The sequence below is a fragment of the Lacerta agilis genome, chromosome 6, assembly GCF_009819535.1.
Source record: "Lacerta agilis isolate rLacAgi1 chromosome 6, rLacAgi1.pri, whole genome shotgun sequence".
NCBI lineage: Eukaryota > Metazoa > Chordata > Lepidosauria > Squamata > Lacertidae > Lacerta > Lacerta agilis.
In genome coordinates, this window is record NC_046317.1 from 44,573,279 (window position 1) to 44,592,075 (window position 18,797).

General features: G+C 45.8%; 1 protein-coding gene across 1 annotated transcript in view; it reads left to right on the plus strand.

Moving 5' to 3' along the window:
* PTCH2 (patched 2) overlaps positions 1 to 18,021 on the plus strand; it is a 52,211-nt gene extending 34,190 nt beyond the window's left edge. The window contains exons 6-22 of the mRNA XM_033152272.1: positions 2,078 to 2,273; positions 5,609 to 5,730; positions 7,151 to 7,298; positions 7,830 to 7,961; positions 8,091 to 8,246; positions 8,875 to 8,967; positions 9,086 to 9,211; positions 9,473 to 9,591; positions 10,147 to 10,549; positions 11,451 to 11,763; positions 12,568 to 12,710; positions 13,076 to 13,256; positions 13,503 to 13,786; positions 14,902 to 15,039; positions 16,691 to 16,833; positions 17,607 to 17,707; positions 17,980 to 18,021. Coding sequence (XP_033008163.1) covers positions 2,078 to 2,273; positions 5,609 to 5,730; positions 7,151 to 7,298; positions 7,830 to 7,961; positions 8,091 to 8,246; positions 8,875 to 8,967; positions 9,086 to 9,211; positions 9,473 to 9,591; positions 10,147 to 10,549; positions 11,451 to 11,763; positions 12,568 to 12,710; positions 13,076 to 13,256; positions 13,503 to 13,786; positions 14,902 to 15,039; positions 16,691 to 16,762 — 2,626 coding nt within the window. The 3' untranslated portion in view covers positions 16,763 to 16,833; positions 17,607 to 17,707; positions 17,980 to 18,021. The remainder of the gene's footprint in view (positions 1 to 2,077; positions 2,274 to 5,608; positions 5,731 to 7,150; positions 7,299 to 7,829; positions 7,962 to 8,090; positions 8,247 to 8,874; positions 8,968 to 9,085; positions 9,212 to 9,472; positions 9,592 to 10,146; positions 10,550 to 11,450; positions 11,764 to 12,567; positions 12,711 to 13,075; positions 13,257 to 13,502; positions 13,787 to 14,901; positions 15,040 to 16,690; positions 16,834 to 17,606; positions 17,708 to 17,979) is intronic.
* The last annotated feature ends 776 nt before the right edge of the window (positions 18,022 to 18,797 follow it).

Sequence of the window (18,797 nt, forward strand, 5' to 3'; positions counted from 1 at the left end):
TCTATATGGTCCTCATGAATCTCCCTGGGCCACAGCTCTCACTCGCCCTGCTTTTTGGAAATAGGCCTCTTGTTAGAAATTTGCTTCAGTCAGTCATGTTAGGAAGATGTTGCATGAATGGCAGTGGAGGAGAGTTGCTGGATATAATCAGACCTGAAACAGGATGCCAGGATTTGTTTGGATTGTAGCTATAACCTTGATCTCAGAGAATGTGACACAAAGCCTGGATCAATTACAATATACTGGCTAATTGAGTTCACTGTCAAATTCTACTCTATGAAGTTTAAAAACCTCCACCCTTTCCAACATGTACTGGTCTAGGGAAATATCTTTTATCAGTTAATCTCTTGTCAGACCAAGTAGAGGATTTGCCCTTTGAAAAGTTGTCCATTTGGAGAGTTTACTATAATCACAGATCCTTTAAAGACTATTCCCCTTTCCCCTAAACTGTAATTCCTATCTGTCCAGAGCTGGAATTAATTCCTAAGCAACTCCTTTGTACTTTATACAGATAAAACTAACCTCTATGGCTCATTGTGGCCTTTGGAACTATTCTTATTGCCTCTTCTCTGACCTTCACCAGTACTTTATATGTTGCCAAAAACAGTTGTGCAAGTTGCTTGGGCTTAGTTCTCTGAATATCTTGTCTCAGTGGTTCTTCTCTCCTAGCCCCAGATACTCATTTTGGTGGGTCACTGACCCTTTCTCACAGTATGAAGCCAAGGAAAATTTTCAGCAAAACTAGAAAGTGACCAAATAATGGAGTTTTCACAAGATTCTTGTGAAATTTACCGTCTCAGGATGATGTTGGGCAGAACTTGGTGGGTAGGGAAACTCTAGGTCTAGTACTACATTTTCAGGGGATGTGACCTTTCCTCTGTAGTACAACAGATCTGTCATTGCAATGGTTGGAGATGAAGCTTTCCTGGGATAGATCCTTCCACACTTGCTCATTAAATAAGTTGCATGTTACAAGGGTTACCCTTTTTGTTTGGGCAGGAGCAAAATGCCTTTTCTCCCATCAAGAAGCCTTTTCAATATGTGTATATTATCTAGACATCTATATAAACAGAAAGAATAAAATATGCACACAACAAATTATACTGCTGTGTACATCCCTGTGCACAAATGCATCGGGCCAAGTGTTGTGCATGGAAAATACCCCTCTTCCCTTTCCAGCTTTTGTTGAAAGATTCTCTTTTGCTTCTGGAATACACCCTGATGCCCCTACATGCACATGACCCCAGCCTAAGGCACACACACAGCTCTGGTGCTCCCAGAGGAGGCACTGTCCAGATCCTCTGGAGCTGGCACTCTAAACCAGATGCCAAATGAAAGCAGCATGCCTGATCCTGTTATGCACGGGAACAAAAGAAATGAAGCCCTATATCAGCACTGAGCAGACCCCTCCCACCCCCTAAATGAGTCTTGTGCAGCCAGTCAGGGCAATTAACGCTAGCGTGCTAACATCTTGATAGAGGCAGTGCTGGGAGAGCCAGGGCTCTGAATGCAAGGGAGAAGCAGTAGTACATACAGTATATTCTGGCGTATAAGACTACTTTTTAATCCAGGAAAATCTTCTCAAAAGTCAGGGGTCGTCTTATACGCCATATATACGTCTTATATATGGAGAATCTGCAGTCGAGTATATCTCAAACTCTATATTTTAACTGGAAAAGTTGGGGGTCGTCTTATACGCCGGAAAATACGGTAGGACAAGGGAAATGGATTTAAATTATGGCCAGACCTAGTATGTGTGTTCAGAGAGCTTCCTTCTTGGGGGACAAGTCCACGTTCCTTCTCTAGCCTCTTTATTGCTCCAAAGGAAAATAAAAGCTGCTCATGTATGCATTGCTGCATAAGTCTGCTACAGCCCAGACATATGGTCATGTTTAGCCTTACAAATATTCACACAAATTACTAGCCTACCAAAAAATGTAGTTACCTGCCTACTTATACATATATGAATTTACAAGCCTTTTTTTAAAATCATCCGTTTAATATAATCTGTAATAGGAATAAGTGATGCTATCTGGATACTTTTCTTTCCCTGTTAACCCAAATTTTATCTCTGTAGGGGCCGGCGCGATATCCAGTGGACTAACTTAGACCCCATTCAACTGATGGAGGAGTTGGGTCAGTTTGCCTCGCTGGAAGGATTCAAGGAGATGCTGGATAAGGCAGAGGTTGGCCAGGCCTATATGGAGCGGCCTTGTCTTGACCCCTTTGACCCTGAGTGTCCTACAAGTGCCCCCAACAGCCAAAGCCGGCAGGTGGGTTTGAACCAAGCATGTTCCCCATCTACTCAGTGTATTTCCCAGATGCATATGTAAATGAGAAAATGAATTCTCTCAAATAGTATACAAGGAGGTAAATCTGTATGTCTTGACTGTTCTTCACACTGCAGATGACAATGGCATACTCTCCAGCAATAAAACATTTGGAACTTTATCTAGCTTTCAACACGTAATAAATATTTTTGTAAGAAAGCACATGCTTTGCATGCAGACAGTTCCAGATTCAGTCCCCGTCATCTCCAGGTAGGGCTGCAAGGGACTCCTGTCTGAAACCCTGGAGAGCCACTGTCAATCAACTTTGACAGTACTGAGCTAGATGGACCAGTGGTCTGAATTCATGTAAAGCAGCATCTTACGTTCCTAAGAAAGAGAGTTCCATTTTATGGGTGTCTGAGATGCACTAAGACAGGTTGGATAGCTGCACACACAATGCAACCTTCCTGTAATATCCTTTTTGAAAAGGAGAGAATTGTAATATTGTGAAGTGCACTCAGTAGGAATTCTGCAGAACGGACACAAAATTTGCCATATGGGCAAAGCATTTGGTAAATGATGGATCCTAATTGGGATCACAAAGCTAAAAAGATCTGCAAATTCCATAGATAAATGTGGCAGAAAGGTGAGTGCCATTCAGTGCTCCTAAGACATGCTAACCAAATAATAAGGCAGTTTCCCCAATTGTTATACCTTTGCTTCAAGATACCAATAGCCAAGGTACCATAGGAGCCAACTCCTTTGGCCCCCCCCCCAATAAAATATTCAAATGGTGTGTGCATGCTGCATCTTGTGATCGATTATGCAGGGTGGGGCTTACCTGCCTCCCCCCCCTCCAATATTTTATTCAGGTTGGCACCCCTGCAAGGTACACACTAAATACCATGACATAATGTATAAATGAACATTCTGGCTACAAAAAGTAGAGCTGATTCTCTGGTCTGGACTCTGGGAGGGGTGGGGAGGAGGCTCAATAATGTCACAGAGCTCTTCAGATTGTAACACATGTGCAATGCAACAAAATAGCTTCCTTGTGTCTTGTTGGAGCTAGGGGCCTCTTTTCAGGCGCCATGTGCCCCAAAAGGCTGGATTCACTGTGGGGCCCCCCTTTGGTTAGCTTTGCCCTTCTGCGTCCAGGAGTGTGGGGAGATGTGGAATGCAAGGCACCGTGCCAGAGAGGCACAGGCAGGAATGATGGTGCTGATCCAGGCAGACGCAGTGCAAGTGCTCACCAGCAGGTGGTCATAGTTGGAATGTGTCCCAGAACAGATGGCAGCTTCGGAGCTTTTGGAAGGTGGAGGGGGGAGAGAGCAGTGTGTGCGTACACACACGGAGCACATATGACCAAGGGCAAGCACAAGGAGCGGGAGGATGGAGTTGCAGCCATAATTCCACATTTCCTGGCTTGAAAGCCAGACTGTTATCATTATGGCTATCCAGTTTCTCTCGCTGCCACCACAGGAGCAGGAAGGAGATGCCTGTAGGATTGAAGGGAACACCCAGTGTGCCTGTGGGCAAGCACACGCACACACAGGATGATATAGTCAGAATGGATTCTGCAAACTCCTCAATCAAATGCAAATAGATACTATTATTTATATGCAGAAAAGCATATTAGTTTCTGATATAATACTGAGTCTTCTTATATTTCTCTTAGCTGGATAAGTATTATCAAGCGTTAGCTGAATTGAATTCATCCATCTGGTATTGTCCAAATGGGCTGCTTGTTGTTGTTGTTATCCTTGTTGGCTGAAAATGTGGCACTGCTGCTTTGCAAGGTAGATATATATAAATATATAGTATGTGAAGCCATGATTGGCATGATTTATGAAAGTGCTGTCCCCCAGCTTACAAGGTGATAGGAATTTTCCTGCTTTTCCCATTGCTTGATGTTTGTTTTATGACTGTGTGGGTGACTCACTGGTGATTGCAAGGTGACAGTGCCAGACTGATTTTGGGTCCTCATTCTATGAGAATACCTAGACCAGGGGAGAACCGATATGGAGCACTGTCACATAAAAGCTAGAATCTATCAGATCTCTTTAGCTCTGCTTGATTTCCCTGCATAGAGATTGTGTGATTTGTTTTGTCTCAGGGTTCCAGGCATTATGATATTGGTGGCAATGCCATATGGCATGTCGCCGTCTTCCATCCTGGCCAATCAGGGATGCATCAGGCTGCTCCAAGGAGTAGTTATTCTGACAGTTGTTAGTAAACCTTCTTAATTGTTCCAGGCCAATGTCACTGAACTGAAATGTGAATTATTATTGTCAGATGTGAGGTTACATAGCTAGGAGCAGAATGGATTATTTCCAGAGAGGATCTCAAGCCTTGCCCATTATTGTTAACCAGCAGAATATGCAATATTATTATGTTTACGTATGTGGTGTTTGCTAAAAGAGAGCTTCTCTCTGTTGTCTGCCTTTCAAGGGCATATGTGTATTTAGGGTCCCTATCAGCAAGGGACTGACCACCCAGGGTCATGATTGGAGGGCAGGTTTAGCTCCTAGTCCAACATTGTCCCAAAGGGCAGAACTTTACTTTTCTCCACAGAAGTGGATGTCAGCTATTCACTAATGAGAGAGGCACTTGGGCACCTCATTGGTGTTTGGGCTACACCAGTTCCTGTCAGTGAGAATTAAGCCCGTTACTATTTGTATAGTTCCATATAAGGTTCAATTTCTTGATCACTCCTGGATGTGACAGAATGCTGGAATAGTGTTATGGAATAATGGGAAATATTGTTTGTTTTGTTTATAGAGACATGGATTGTTCCAGTAGCAACGGTTAATGTCTAAAGTGCTTTACATTTTTTTCACTATTTTATTTCCATTTATTGCATGCAAAACTGAAGCTAATAAATGTTGACTTTTCCAAAGTGCTCAATGAATTAATGGTTGAGCAGGAATTTAAACCTGTTTGGGTCACTCAAATCCAATATTTTGTCTGCTAGAGTAGGCTGCCTGTCCTACTGAGAATTTTGTGTGTGTGTGTGGTTTTTGTTTTGTTTTGTTTTTTACATGCGACATTTGCAGAGGAGCAACATTTAACAGCTGGGTTTTGTTTTATTAGCCAGCTAGTCAGGGCTATAGCATATAATCCCTTAGTCTTAAGCAGAACAGTTCTGCTTCAATAGTAGTAGTAGTAGTAGTAAACGTACACGGTGCACAAGTCAGAAGTGTGCAAAGATACCTCTTCCTCCATGAAAAGCAGGAGATGGGGCTATAATGGTGTCCTTAATATGCATCTAAAATACCTGTGCTTATGTCTGTAGTTTATGCTGCTATTTTACATTCCATTCTTGTTGTCTCCACCAGGAACCAGACATCCCCTCAGAGCTCACGGGTGGCTGCCATGGCTTCTCACGAAAATACATGCACTGGGAAGAGGAACTGATCCTGGGTGGCACTGTGAAGGATTCCCAGGGCAAACTGCAGGGGTAAGTATGTGTTTGTGTGGTGTGTGTGCCTGCAAGTCAGAGGTCTTTGGCCAGGAATAACTCAGTAGCTAAGGAACTCTTTATGCAGAGCAGATGGCTTACCCCTGCAAGCAGGGCCAATTAAAAAGGGTGGGCAAAGTCATAAATGTTATGTTTGAATGGTGAGGGAAGAGGACAGCGTGGCTCCTGGGAACTGCTTGGACTCTCATTGCTACCCCTTTCACAGTTGGGGGTGGTAGTAAACTGCCTCCTGAGCCAGCTTGTAACTTGATGCCACTGAGGTTCATATTCTCGTGGGTGCATGTCCGCGACCTGACCCTAGGAGCAACTGGCTTGGGCATTCCTAAGCCATGCGATTTATGTTGATCCCTGAAGCTCTGGCTGCCATCACCCCTTGCCTCCCGAAGCCACCTCCCCCCCCCACCCCAATTCCTTCCAGCTGCCGTGGATGCTGGAAGACACAGCACAGACACCTGCTTGCAGCAATCCGCAGCCCAGATCCTAGAAAGGGGCTCAAGTGCACATTAGGAAGTTGATTCCACACAAGTCTGCACTGTGCTGGCACCTGCAGTTACCTGTTCTACAGGTTGCCATACCTTCTGTTTTGGCGTGGTGGGGCACGTTCCGCATGCTGGTGGGGGCAGTGTCATAATCGGTGTCAGCATTTAAAAACCATTGTTCTTCAGAGGGGAATTCTCGTGTCCCTGAACCCTTCCATATCTCACAAGGCAAAGAGCTGCAAAAATGGCTAAGGAATGGGCAATAGATTGGGGACAAGGGTTGTTGCTGCTATACATCGCCTTGCTTTGGTTTTAAAATCCCATGCAAGGAAGCAGCCAGAAAATGGGAGAAAAGATCCTCACCTTTTAAAGTTGGAAGGCTCAGGCAGAAGAAAGAGATGTGCTTCCGATATTACAGGGAGGTGCATCTGCAGCCATTTCCAGCTCTTTTCATGCATTTCTAGAACAGAATACATGCGGGCGTTTCTTGTTGTGTATAGATTGGGATGTATACATGGTGAACTTTCTATGCAAATTATCTGCTACAATCACAGGTCTGCTGGGAAAGCCTATTGGTTTTTCTCATGTTTTGTGTGGAATGTTAGTCAGTGACTTGTTTTCCGTGGCAGCTGATTGACATAGCATGCATACCTTTTGCATACCTTTTTGATAGGGGTGGCTAGGCACCTGTTTCAATTGAAAAAAGCCCCATAAGTAGGCTTGTGAAATAACTGTGCACAGAATGAGGGCTGACTGTGAGATAAAGAAAGCAGAAATCAGGCTTTTGGTTTCTGCCTTGAGCCTGGGCAGTGGGGGGAGCAATGGGGCCTAAAGGCTCTAGTTCCAGAGCTGAAAGGAGTCCTGCCTCCTTGAATGCGAGTAGAAGGATTGTCTCTCACCCAGCTTCTGTTTCCATGCAGAGCCGAAGCCCTACAAAGCATGTTCCTGTTGATGAGCCCACGACAGCTCTTTGAGCACTATCGGGATGACTATGAGATACACGACATCAGCTGGAGTGAGGAGAAGGCAGCTGCTGTGCTGGAGGCCTGGCAGCGGGAGTTTGTTGAGGTGAGATGGACAGGTTGGTTTGTGGCATCTGTGTGGGAACTCCAGGGCTGCTTGATGCAGGTGTGTGCAAGGGTGAAGATACAAATGCATCTACAAAAAGGCTGGAAAAGTGTGTGCACTGAAGGGAAGATGCTAGGAAGATGACATGCAAAACTGCATGCAGGTTTGTCAGATAGGAGCAGAATATTATGTAGGACTGCATGCAAATATGCATCTGCCAGTGTAAAAAGGATGGGTGCTACCATGAATGCTTACAAGCATGTAGAATGACATGAAAAACAATTTATAGGGTGAAAGCATGGCCAGTTGTTCTTGAATTGAGTGTATGGACCCTGTAGAGTTTTCTGTCTTGTTTGGTATTACTACATGACATGTATTGCAGCATATAGGCTCCTTCATGCCTATAAGCCTTCATGCCTATGCCTGGCATGTAGATGGATCCTGTGGATGCATTTATGTATGTGAGAAGGATCCCAGCCACTGAGGTGACTCTTCTCCTCCCAGCCTCTCATGAGTCTTGCTTCTTTGCAGTTGGCCCAGGAATCCCTCCCTGCGAATTCCTCCCAGACTATCCATGCCTTCTCCACCACCACGCTTGATGACATCATGAAATCCTTCTCAGATGTGAGCGCCATCCGTGTGGCTGGCGGGTACCTGCTGATGGTGTGTAGCAGCTTCTTCCCTCTCCTTCATTCCTCTTATTCCTTTATCTACCATTGTGTACTAAAGCATAGCTTTTCCATCCTTGCCTTTCTTCTCATTAATTGCCATCTCATTCTCCTCCACTTGCAGCTGGCGTATGCCTGTGTCACCATGCTGCGTTGGGACTGTTCCAAATCACAGGGTGCTGTGGGCCTGGCTGGGGTTCTTCTGGTTGCCCTTTCCGTGGCAGCAGGACTTGGACTGTGTTCTCTGCTAGGAATCTCATTCAATGCAGCCACAACCCAGGTAGGCTGCATTTTGGAGAGGTCTGCCTTCCCTAATGACCACCCTTTGTTCTCCATCAATTTCCCCTCCTCTTTGCTCAGCAAGCAGGAGAACTGTTTACCCCATCAATTTCTCAGGTTAAGCAAGGCTGAGGTTATGCTCTGCCTCTCTATCGCTGCTTGGCATTAGAAGATGCTGTGTTGTAGAGAGCACTTGACCTTCAGATGCATGGCTGTTCCTGAGGTTCCAATATGACCATCGTGCTGCCTTCAGCAATCAGATCACTCTAGCTGCCTACATGCTGTTTCTTGTTCAGAAGTTCCAGAGGAATGTACGATACTGTATATTCCCTAGCAGCTGAGTTTTTAAAAAAGAACAGCTGTCCATTTGTACCAAGGCAGGATCCTTTACATCGCAACAGACTAGGAGTATGCCACAAGCCTGCCAGAGTCACCAACCAACCTGACTTTGGTTAACATGAGAATCATTTAGAGCCTGAGTATAACAGCAAAAGGAAGAATTTTTGGTGCCTTCCAGTCACAGTTTGCAGCCTGAGACCTGTTTCTACTTTTGTGGGAGTTGAGCAAGTCCCAGATGTGCTCCTCTAATTGGGATTTCTCCCGTTGTGCTTTCCTCCATATCTGTATAGGTCCTGCCCTTTCTGGCACTGGGCATTGGTGTGGATGACATGTTTTTGCTGGCACATGCCTTCACAGAGACCAGCCAGCACGTCCCTGTCAAGGTAAGAAGGTTCCCTGTTTTTGCACAAGCCTTTGAGTCCCTATGCATTGCCAGTGCTTGCTCAACCCCAGTCCTCAACTCTATTCTCACGGTTCCTCATTTGCACCTTTTCAATGCAGGAGCGGACTGGGGAATGCCTACGCCGCAGTGGCACCAGTGTGGCACTCACCTCTGTCAATAATATGATTGCTTTCTTCATGGCTGCTCTTGTGCCCATCCCAGCACTGCGTGCCTTCTCTCTGCAGGTAAGCCCCTCTGCTAGGAGCTCCTCCATGCAGGTTTGTCAGCAAATTGTGCTTATGCACATTTGCATTTTCTTTGAATCTCACTGAAGGCAAGCCTTCACTTCCACTCTGGAGGTAGCTGTGCCCTCAGTCTCCATGCCTTGGCTGGAAAGCTGGGTGATTGCTCCCCTTGAAGAACAGATGCCCCTCTTTATACAGAGGGTGACCTGGCTCAGGATCTTCAGCATGTTTAATTGTTCTCTCTCCTTCGTCTGCTTGCAGGCTGCTGTCGTGGTAGTGTTCAACTTTGCCATGGTGCTTTTCATTTTTCCTGCCATCCTGAGTCTGGACCTTCACCGGCGTGAAAACAAGAGGCTCGATATTCTGTGCTGTTTCTACAGGTACTGTCTTAAAAGTGCCTTATTTATTTATTTGTCCATAAATAAATATGTGTAGCTGCTGGCGGTGGAGGGACAGCCCCCCCCCCCAGAGTCCCTTCTCCTTTGGGTCAGTACTGCACTCTCCCTGGCTAGGCTGGGCTCCATCAGATCTCCCAGGAGAGGAGATGCATGCTGCAATTGGGGGCAGTGGTTTGGAAAAGTCATTAAGCCCAAGAAGAGAGGATCAAATGCAGCTGTAAGGAAAACAGCAAGAGAACAAAGCCAGCTGCACAGATGGTAGTGCTCTCAACAACATTTTGAAAAACACATTTCTTTATTATGGTAAAAGTTTGTCTATAAGAACAAGTCAAAATGCACATCAAACTGCACATAAAATCAGCATACTCTGAAAAGCCCCTTTAAAGACATTGTGAAGGGTATCTCTATCTGCTCACCAAGAGAAGTGGAGCTTTTTGTGACAGTTATATCCAGCTGCTGGGTGTGAGTTAGGATGCCTGGCTGGCTAGGGGGCTGTGTGTTGTCCAGCAGTTTCTCAGTTTCTTCTTCTCCCCACAGCCTCTGCTCCTCCCACGTCATCCAGATTCAGCCACAGGAATACACAGATGCAAATGACAACCCCACGGCACCTGCTTTCCCGCATGGACATCCAGCACTGACCACCAGCACACGCATCACCACTACAGTTCAGGCCTTCACCCAGTGCGATCCCTCTGGGCGGCATGTGGTCACCATTTTACCACCCACCCAGCATGTCTATACCACCCCTTCCACTCTCCTGCCTGCCAACCCTTTGGGGTCGCAAGTCTTCACCCCTGCCAGTTCCACCCGTGATCTTCTGGCACAGCTGGATGAGAACAAAAGTGCCCCGGATTGTGTGCCGTTGCCCTTTTGTCATTGGAACCTCTCCAGCTTTGCTCGTGACAAATATGCACCTATCCTGCTGCAGAGCCACACCAAGGTAGGCAGCTGAGAATCGCTTTCTTTGTGGGTGGCATTCTGCCCTACATTGAAAGAAGGGGGGGGAGTACAGCATCCTGGGTAGCAAGTCTGTGATGCCAGCACTACAGCCAATGGAGAACTAAAGCTCCCTGTTCTTCTCAGAGATGAGAGAACCAATCTGAAATGTAATCATTGTGCATGTCATCCTATATGAGGACATGGTGTTGCTGTCCCCTGTGCCCTGCCTATCAGGGGCAAAGATTGCATGTCCCTTGTAGTCATTCAAAGACAAGAGCTGTACATCTTTCCTAGTCTATTTTTGCACATCTAGGAAGTTAGGAATGAAGGCTCTGTATCTTCCTTGGGTAATTCCAGATGAAGTGGCTATGTCAGTCACAGATAACCTAGATGGTCTAAGATATTGTGTGTGTGTTTACCTTCAGAGAGAGAGAGGGTCAGGTACAGAGTCAAAAGAACTATGTTCTCAAGGTTAATGTATGTGTGTGTTATGTGCCCCCTTGCATGGAAAACTCCCTACCTGTCATTATTGATTCTCTTGCCTTACAAGTATGCACCATACTCCCACAACATGGCACATTTTGATATAAACTCCATTAGGGGCAATTCATACCCTACACGTACTGTAGGTACTATGAAGTGGGGCTGGGTGGTTGCAGTTCCAGCCCCCAGACAATTGTTTGCTTTTCTTGTGGGCTTCTCATAAACATCTGGCTGTCCACTGTGTTAATAGGGAGCTGGACTAGATAGGCCTTTGGTCTAGCCCAGCACAGATTTTCTTCCATTCTCCCTATGTTTGTTAAGTCAAGTCTCTTGACAGCAACAGAGGAAAAGTTGGCTTCTGCAGAAGAGATTGGGGTCTGAGTGCATCCGTCTTCACTCTTTCCTTTCTGCATTTCCAGGGAATTGTTGTAGTCCTGTTCCTGGCACTGCTGGGCCTGAGCCTCTACGGTACAACCAAGGTGCATGATGGACTCTACCTGACAGATATTTTACCACGAGGCACAAAGGAGCACGCCTTCATTTCCGCTCAGTTCAAATACTTCTCCTTTTATAACATGTTTGTGGTTACAAAGGGTGGCTTTGACTACCCCAGCTCACAGGAGGCCCTCTACGGCCTGCACCAGGCCTTCAACGCCATCCAGTATGTTGTGCGTGATGAGAACCGCCAGTTGCCGAAGATGTGGCTGCACTACCTCCAGGACTGGCTGCGAGGTGAGTCAAGGACAGTTTGCCAACCTTCTCTCTCCTGTCCTGCACTGCCTCTGCCCCAATAAGTGGGGTGGAATGCCCTCCTCCAGCTCTCTGTGCAGGATGCTTTATTACAAACCTGCTTGAAGGCTAGAAGATGCATGGAAGTTTGGATGAGGTGTTAGTGGCCAGCTGCTTCCAGGGAAGGAAAGCATCAATGTCTGTTTCACAACCATGTTCAGGATAAGTGCTAGAAATGATTTTTAGCTTCCCCACAGTCTTCTCTACAGTGGCTCCCTATCTGTGGAATGCTCTCCCCAGGGAAGTTCACCTGGCACCTTCATTATACACCTTTAGGCGCCAGGCAAAACGTTCCTTTTTAACCAGGCCTTTGGTTGATTTGATTGACTTCCTTTACCCTTTAAAAATGTGTTGGGGTTATAGGGTTGTTGTTTTTATTTTGATTATGTAGTTTGTAGTTTTTATATTCTGATTTTATTCTGTGAACCACACTGGAACCCGTGGGTATGGGGCAGTATATAAATTCTATATAAATTCAATAAATAAATATAAATGTTTGTGTACATGCTCACCTGCACAGTTGTTCAGGTGTCCTTCCGCCTTCTAGGATTACCAGCTCTGCTCTTGTTCCTCTAAAGTAGGGACAGAAACATGCTGCAGGCGCTGAGAGATCTGAGTTAAACAGCAAAGAGGTGGAGGCTATGAAATAGGGGAAGGGATTGGCATAGCTAGTGAGAGGAGCTCTTGCTTCCGGACCTTGGGTTCCACAGATGGCACTCCCTTAACTGTATATCCCCTGTTCTGCAGGTCTACAGGCAGCCTTTGACCAGGACTGGGAAGCTGGGCATATCACCAAGGAGAATTACCGCAACGGATCAGAAGATGGTGCCCTGGCTTACAAGCTCCTCATCCAGACAGGCAACAAGAAAGAACCCTTAAACCTAAATCAAGTAAGTGGGGGAGCAATCTAATAGTTGGGAGTGGGCAGGCAAAGAGAACCCAGTGTGCCATGAGAATTAAGGGTGAGTCCTTGGTGTACCAGGAGGGAAGCAGGAGATAGATCCCCACTGCAAAAGAATGGAGAGAGGAGAGAGAAAGCTTTCCCACAGGCATTTGGGATCCCTTGGAGATGGAGGAACACAGGAGATCTACGTGGCTTTGGGAATGGGCAGCTGGTGCCCAAGCAGGGGCCTCAGCCCTATTTCCTGCCAAATGATAGCACCTGTCTAGTAGCACCCTGACCACTGCTACTACTTACGGTACTATTAGTTGCTGTACTTCTTAACCGCCCTGCATCCCTTCCATCTGCCTACAGCTGACAACTCGCCGCCTGGTGGATGAGAATGGGATCATTCCTCCTGACATCTTCTACATCTGTTTGACAGTGTGGGTGAGCAACGATCCACTTGGCTTTGCTGCATCTCAGGCCAACTTTTACCCACCACCCCCGGAATGGATCCACGACAAGTACGATGCCACTGGCGAGAACCTTCGAAGTGAGTTCAGGCAGCAGCCTCATTCTTGTTCCACTTTCCATCATGCATTACTGTTTCAGCTCAGTCCTATCCGCACTTCTATGGCAATTCCACAGTGTAAATCCTTACGATGTATGTTTCTCACCTTTGCAAGCCATGCCTGGCACATGGGCAATGGAAGCAATTCATTTTTGGCCCTAGAGATGGGAGTAGGGAGTAGGGGCCAGGAGGCCACTATATCTGATGGGCTGCCTCTCTTTCTGACAGTCCCTGCTGCACAGCCCCTGGAGTTTGCTCAGTTCCCCTTCTACCTCAATGGACTGCGGCAGACATCAGACTTCGTGGCAGCCATCGAGAGCGTGCGTGCTATCTGTGATGAGGTGGCCCAGACGCATGGTGTCCTCAGCTACCCTAGCGGATACCCTTTCCTCTTCTGGGAGCAGTACATTGGCCTTCGTCACTGGCTTCTACAGGCCATCAGTATTGTGTTGGCCTGCACTTTCCTAGTGTGCACCCTGCTACTCCTCAATCCTTGGACTGCCAGTATCATTGTGAGTAACCTTCTTCATGAGCAACAGGGGGCCTAGCATTAAGGGAGATGTTTTAGCTCCAAACATTGTATGTAGTAGCAGTATGGCATTGTGCAACAAGGCACATGGTTGTCAAACACTGTCACTGTTAGTTAAATCAGTATTTTTGGCTCTCGTGTTTAGGACAGGAAACTTGGAAATGGGAGTAGGGGAGAATTGTGCGATGCTTCCTGTAATCTCTGCACAGTTGCCTTTCCATCGCCCTTGCCTTACATAGTGTCCTAAGAAGTTTTCCTTCAATACCAGAGACCATTCTAAACCATTCAGGTTCTGCCCAAACTCAAAATTTGCAGCTGTAATACATTTGGAAAAAAAAACTCGCTGCAGTAGTTTGCAGAATTTATTCTGACTGCAGAAATGAGTGTTTGCTGCAAGTCTGGAATGTTTTTCGTACCTTCTCATATTTCTTTTTTTAAAAAAACAACAACACATGAACATACACATATTTACCCATAAATGTATTAAGGTATGCACACAACAGACATCATGTATGTATTGTACAGGTGTGCACACCAAGGAGCTGCGGAATGAGACCAATTCCCACTGTATGCAGATGCAATGGTAAACACACATCTGCTACCAGACAGAGTGTAAAGTAGAGCTTTACCTTTGCAGCAAAAAGTAAATATATTTTTCTCTCCTCAAGCTTCTTTCCACAGTGCTGAAAGGGTTTAAGCTTGCACACTAATATGCAGGTGCTCTACTGTATTTGCATCCTTATCCACCTTTAGGGCTAGATTGTGCACAGTCCCATACCCCTACTGTTACCATACAAAAGCGTATACTGTAATGCCACTCAAACAAACAAACAAATCTATCAAACAGGCATGGTAGTAGTGGGTGGGGATTACTGTAACTAATAACCAGGTATTTATGTGCCACAATGAGATGTTTTGCATTTTCTGAATTAATTCTGAATTCAGAAATTACATACATATGAGCATATGGATTTGTAGGTACCTATTCTTAATCTACCTGTTAACCACTACATTGGGCTTTGTTCATTGCTGTAATTGACATGTCCATAACCATAGCTTGCAGGTAAGATACTGAGCTGTCCCTTCTCTCTGATGTAGGTATTTGTTCTAGCTATGATAACAGTCGAGCTCTTTGGGATCATGGGCCTGATGGGCATCAAGCTGAGTGCCATCCCAGTAGTCATCCTCATCGCCTCTGTGGGAATTGGTGTGGAATTCACCGTACATGTGGCTCTGGTAAGAAGCAATTGTGTGAGCACATCCCATTCTGCTACCATGTCTAGAGCATGTGATTCAGTGAGACTTCCTCTTTTTGAAGCTCTGTGGGTCCCTACAAAAGAAATAGGGTTCCCTGAACACCCTTGCAGAGCTTTCAAGAGCTCTTTTCACACCAGAGAACTTGGTGTGTAGTATTACAACCATATACATTCAAATAGCTTTAGTGGCACCCAACCAGAACATTTAGATTATTAGGTTTTTATCTGTTGTATCAAACCTGATCAGTAAAAAGGTAAAGGGACCCCTGACCATCAGGTCCAGTCGTGTCCGACTCTGGGGTTGCGGCGCTCATCTCGCTCTATAGGCCGAGGGAGCGGCGTTTGTCCGCAGACAGCTTCCGGGTCATGTGGCCAGCATGACAAAGCCGCTTCTGGTGAACCAGAGCAGCGCACGGAAACGCCGTTTACCTTCCCGCCGGAGCGGTCCCTATTTATCTACTTGCACTTTTTGACGTGCTTTCGAACTGCTAGGTGGGCAGGAGCTGGGACTCCGAGCAACGGGAGCTCACCCCGTGGCAGGGATTCGAACTGCCGACCTTCTGATCAGCTAGCCCTAGACTCTGTGGTTTAACCCACAGCGCCACCTGGGTCCCTAAACCTGATCAGTAGTGGAGTCTATAAGGGAGAATCAATAAATTGTGGGTTCATTACCCCCTTAATATCCCTTAATATCACCCTGTTGCAGTCTGGGTGGTCAGAGCAGAATTTAATCATAGTTGTGGGTGCAGCACCCAAGGGTTGGCAGTTCTTTTAATTATTTTTTAAGGTGTTTAAAATTAGAGAAGAAAAATAACAATAGTACATAGAAAAACCTTACATTCATTCATCATTCATGCATACACAATTACATTAAAAACTTACATCTGACGATTATACACATTATACACATCCACCCTAACTCAGACCCCACCACCACCCTACACCCTTCACCCCCTTGTGAGATAGACTTCCCAATCACATAAGTTGTACTATCATTTTGATCTCCGTTAATTTCCTTTGCATATTGTTGACTTTTTACATTTCTTATCGCTCTATACCTCATTACTATAAAAACTATGAAAAACTAACTGTTACGTATTTCATCTTCTTTTCTCTCCTTCTGCTAATCACAGAACTTGCTTTATATGATATAAGTTCCGGCTTTTCAATATAATTTTTTAGTATTCTTTAAATTGCCTTCCATTCTTTCTCACTCTTTCCTTTGGAACTCTTCCAATATTTCCATCACTTGGTCAAATTATAATATTCTATTAATTTGGCAAGCCGTTCCGTTTTTGTCGGTACTCAAGGGCTCTTCCAATTCTTTGCTACCAGAAGCCTCGCAGCCACACTTGCATGTAGATACAATACTTTTAATTAGTGTGAATATAATGATATGTGTGAGAATGGGTATGAAACGCAGAGTCCAAGCTGTCATTTTGAGATGAGCCTGTTCCAGCTCTGGCAATACACCGACTCAGTGCACAAGAACAGATTTGGGCCTAGCTTCTTGTTCTTTCTCCCAGTCTGGTGGGCCTCCCAAGATGCAGTGTGGTGATTGGCCCCTTTATGAGGGTCTGCTTGGACAAGTCATTTCTTTAGTCGCATTCTGACTGTTCGTCTTTTTTCAGGGCTTTCTCACGGCCATTGGCAACCGGAACAGCGCACTACTGTGGCCTAGAGCACATGTTTGCCCCCTGTGATGGATGGTGCTGTCTCCACGTTGCTTGGTGTCCTTATGCTAGCTGGTTCAGAGTCTCGATTTCATTCTGAGGTGATTGTCATGTGTCTCTCTTCTCCCCTTGTATACCTGTTCTGGTGGTGCTCTGGACCAATGTGTTGGGGGCCATTTCCAGAGGTATCAGTAAAAGGGAGTGGCTAGAGAACGGGAAATTGTCTTTCTTGACATCTGTTGGGAATTTGGGTAACACCACATGGGGAAATAGGTCTGAAGGTCTCATGATCAAGAATGGATATAAAGGCAGAATCTAATAGGGTCAAGGCAGCCCTGGAGGGGCAATGGTACCTTCTGCCAAATTTGGAGAAATCTCCCTGTTCAAGGACCACAACTTACGACTGAGGGGAGGACATTCTACAAGAATTTATTCCTTCTCTGGCACTTTCCCTTACGGCAGCTAAGGCTTGTGAACTCTACAAGTCTGCTGGCTCAGAGAGAGGGGTGCTCTTATCTTCTAAAGGGAGCAACCTGAGTTTGAGACTGATGGATAGCACTTGTCAGTGCATGGGTGTAACAGTAATGAGAGTGCAAGGAAAACGTAAATGAATTTGTGCTGGTGAACTAACTCTATACTTGGCGGCCTAATAAGAGGCTGAGATGCTTACTGACATCTGCTGCCACCTGGGTAAATAAATAACCCTCCTTCTTCACAAAGGCCACAGAACTGTGCTGCTTCTCAGCTCCTGGGATGGGGAAGAAAAATATACAGAGCAATAACTGATTCTTATCCTTAAGTTATATTGTATGCAGATGATTTGCCCAAATGACCAAATCTGACCATTACTGACCACCTTGACCTCCCCTCAAAGGTATTTCTTTGCTGTGCTCACCATCCTGACCATTCTGGGACTGCTCAATGGCTTGGTGCTGCTGCCCTGTCCTGCTATCTATCATTGGACCACCTGCAGAGGTAAGAAAACTCCTGTTTCTCATCAGGTTGCTCTAATGGAGAACCATAGAGGAAAAGTGGAAGGGGTCCTATATCTCACTGTCAAAGCCCACTGCCAGATGAGGTGGAGGGAAGTACTTGAACAGTCACAACACGTCGTAATAGAACATAGGGTCTTGGCTTCTCACCTGCCATCAATAGATTTCAGGATTCACTACAATGAATGGAAAGCCTGTGCCTTTATTTGACACCCCTGTTTTTCTCAGTGTGCTTTCTGCTTTTTTGTCATATAGGTCACACCAGCAGATAATGGTCTAGCCGCCTCTGCCGACACCGTTCCCCCTGTCCCCCCCAACCATCAGCCACCACAGCTTCTACGTACAGCGGCACGGTGGAGCCTTTGGTGACTCCTCAGACTCCGAGTAATATTCAGAGGCACAGGAGCATCAGACACGGGTGAAGATGGCCCGCAGCACCTACATCATCCCCCCCAGCGCAATCCACCATCTTGGTCAAGGCCAGCAAAAAGCCCCCAGCTTCCCCAAAATCACTGTAAGTGACCATCAAGAGCCAGGGAAGCCAGAACTCTGGTTTCTTTGGATGGACGAGAGTAGTTTCAGCATTTCAAAGGCAGCTGGATTCTAGTTTGAATGTAAAGATAGTGTCCCCAAAGGAGTTGGGAGGCAAGGCAAGAAGATTTGTTTCTGTTCTTATGCTAGTATGTCAATAGGCATTGGACTGGGGTGGGCAGGTCTCTGTGAGACAAATTCCTAGGATCTCTGGGAAAAACAGACCATAGCACCTTGGAGCATATCTTTGAGGTGCAATGTGGCTATAGTAATGTATAATGGGGTAATAGGAATCTAGCTTCTATTCCCAGGTCCCAGAAGTTAAAACAGGTGGGACTAAGAGAGAGTTCATAGAATCATATAGTTGGAAGGGACCCAAGGGTCCTCTAGTGCAACCCCCTGCAATGCAGGAATCTCAGCTAAAGCATCCGTGACAGATGGACAGTGGTTGAAGTCTCCTCTTTAGTACTCTAGGGCAGCATAATTCACTTTGTGCTTCAGATTCTTCTTATTGAATTCACCTGCTTTATGGTTTTGAAAGT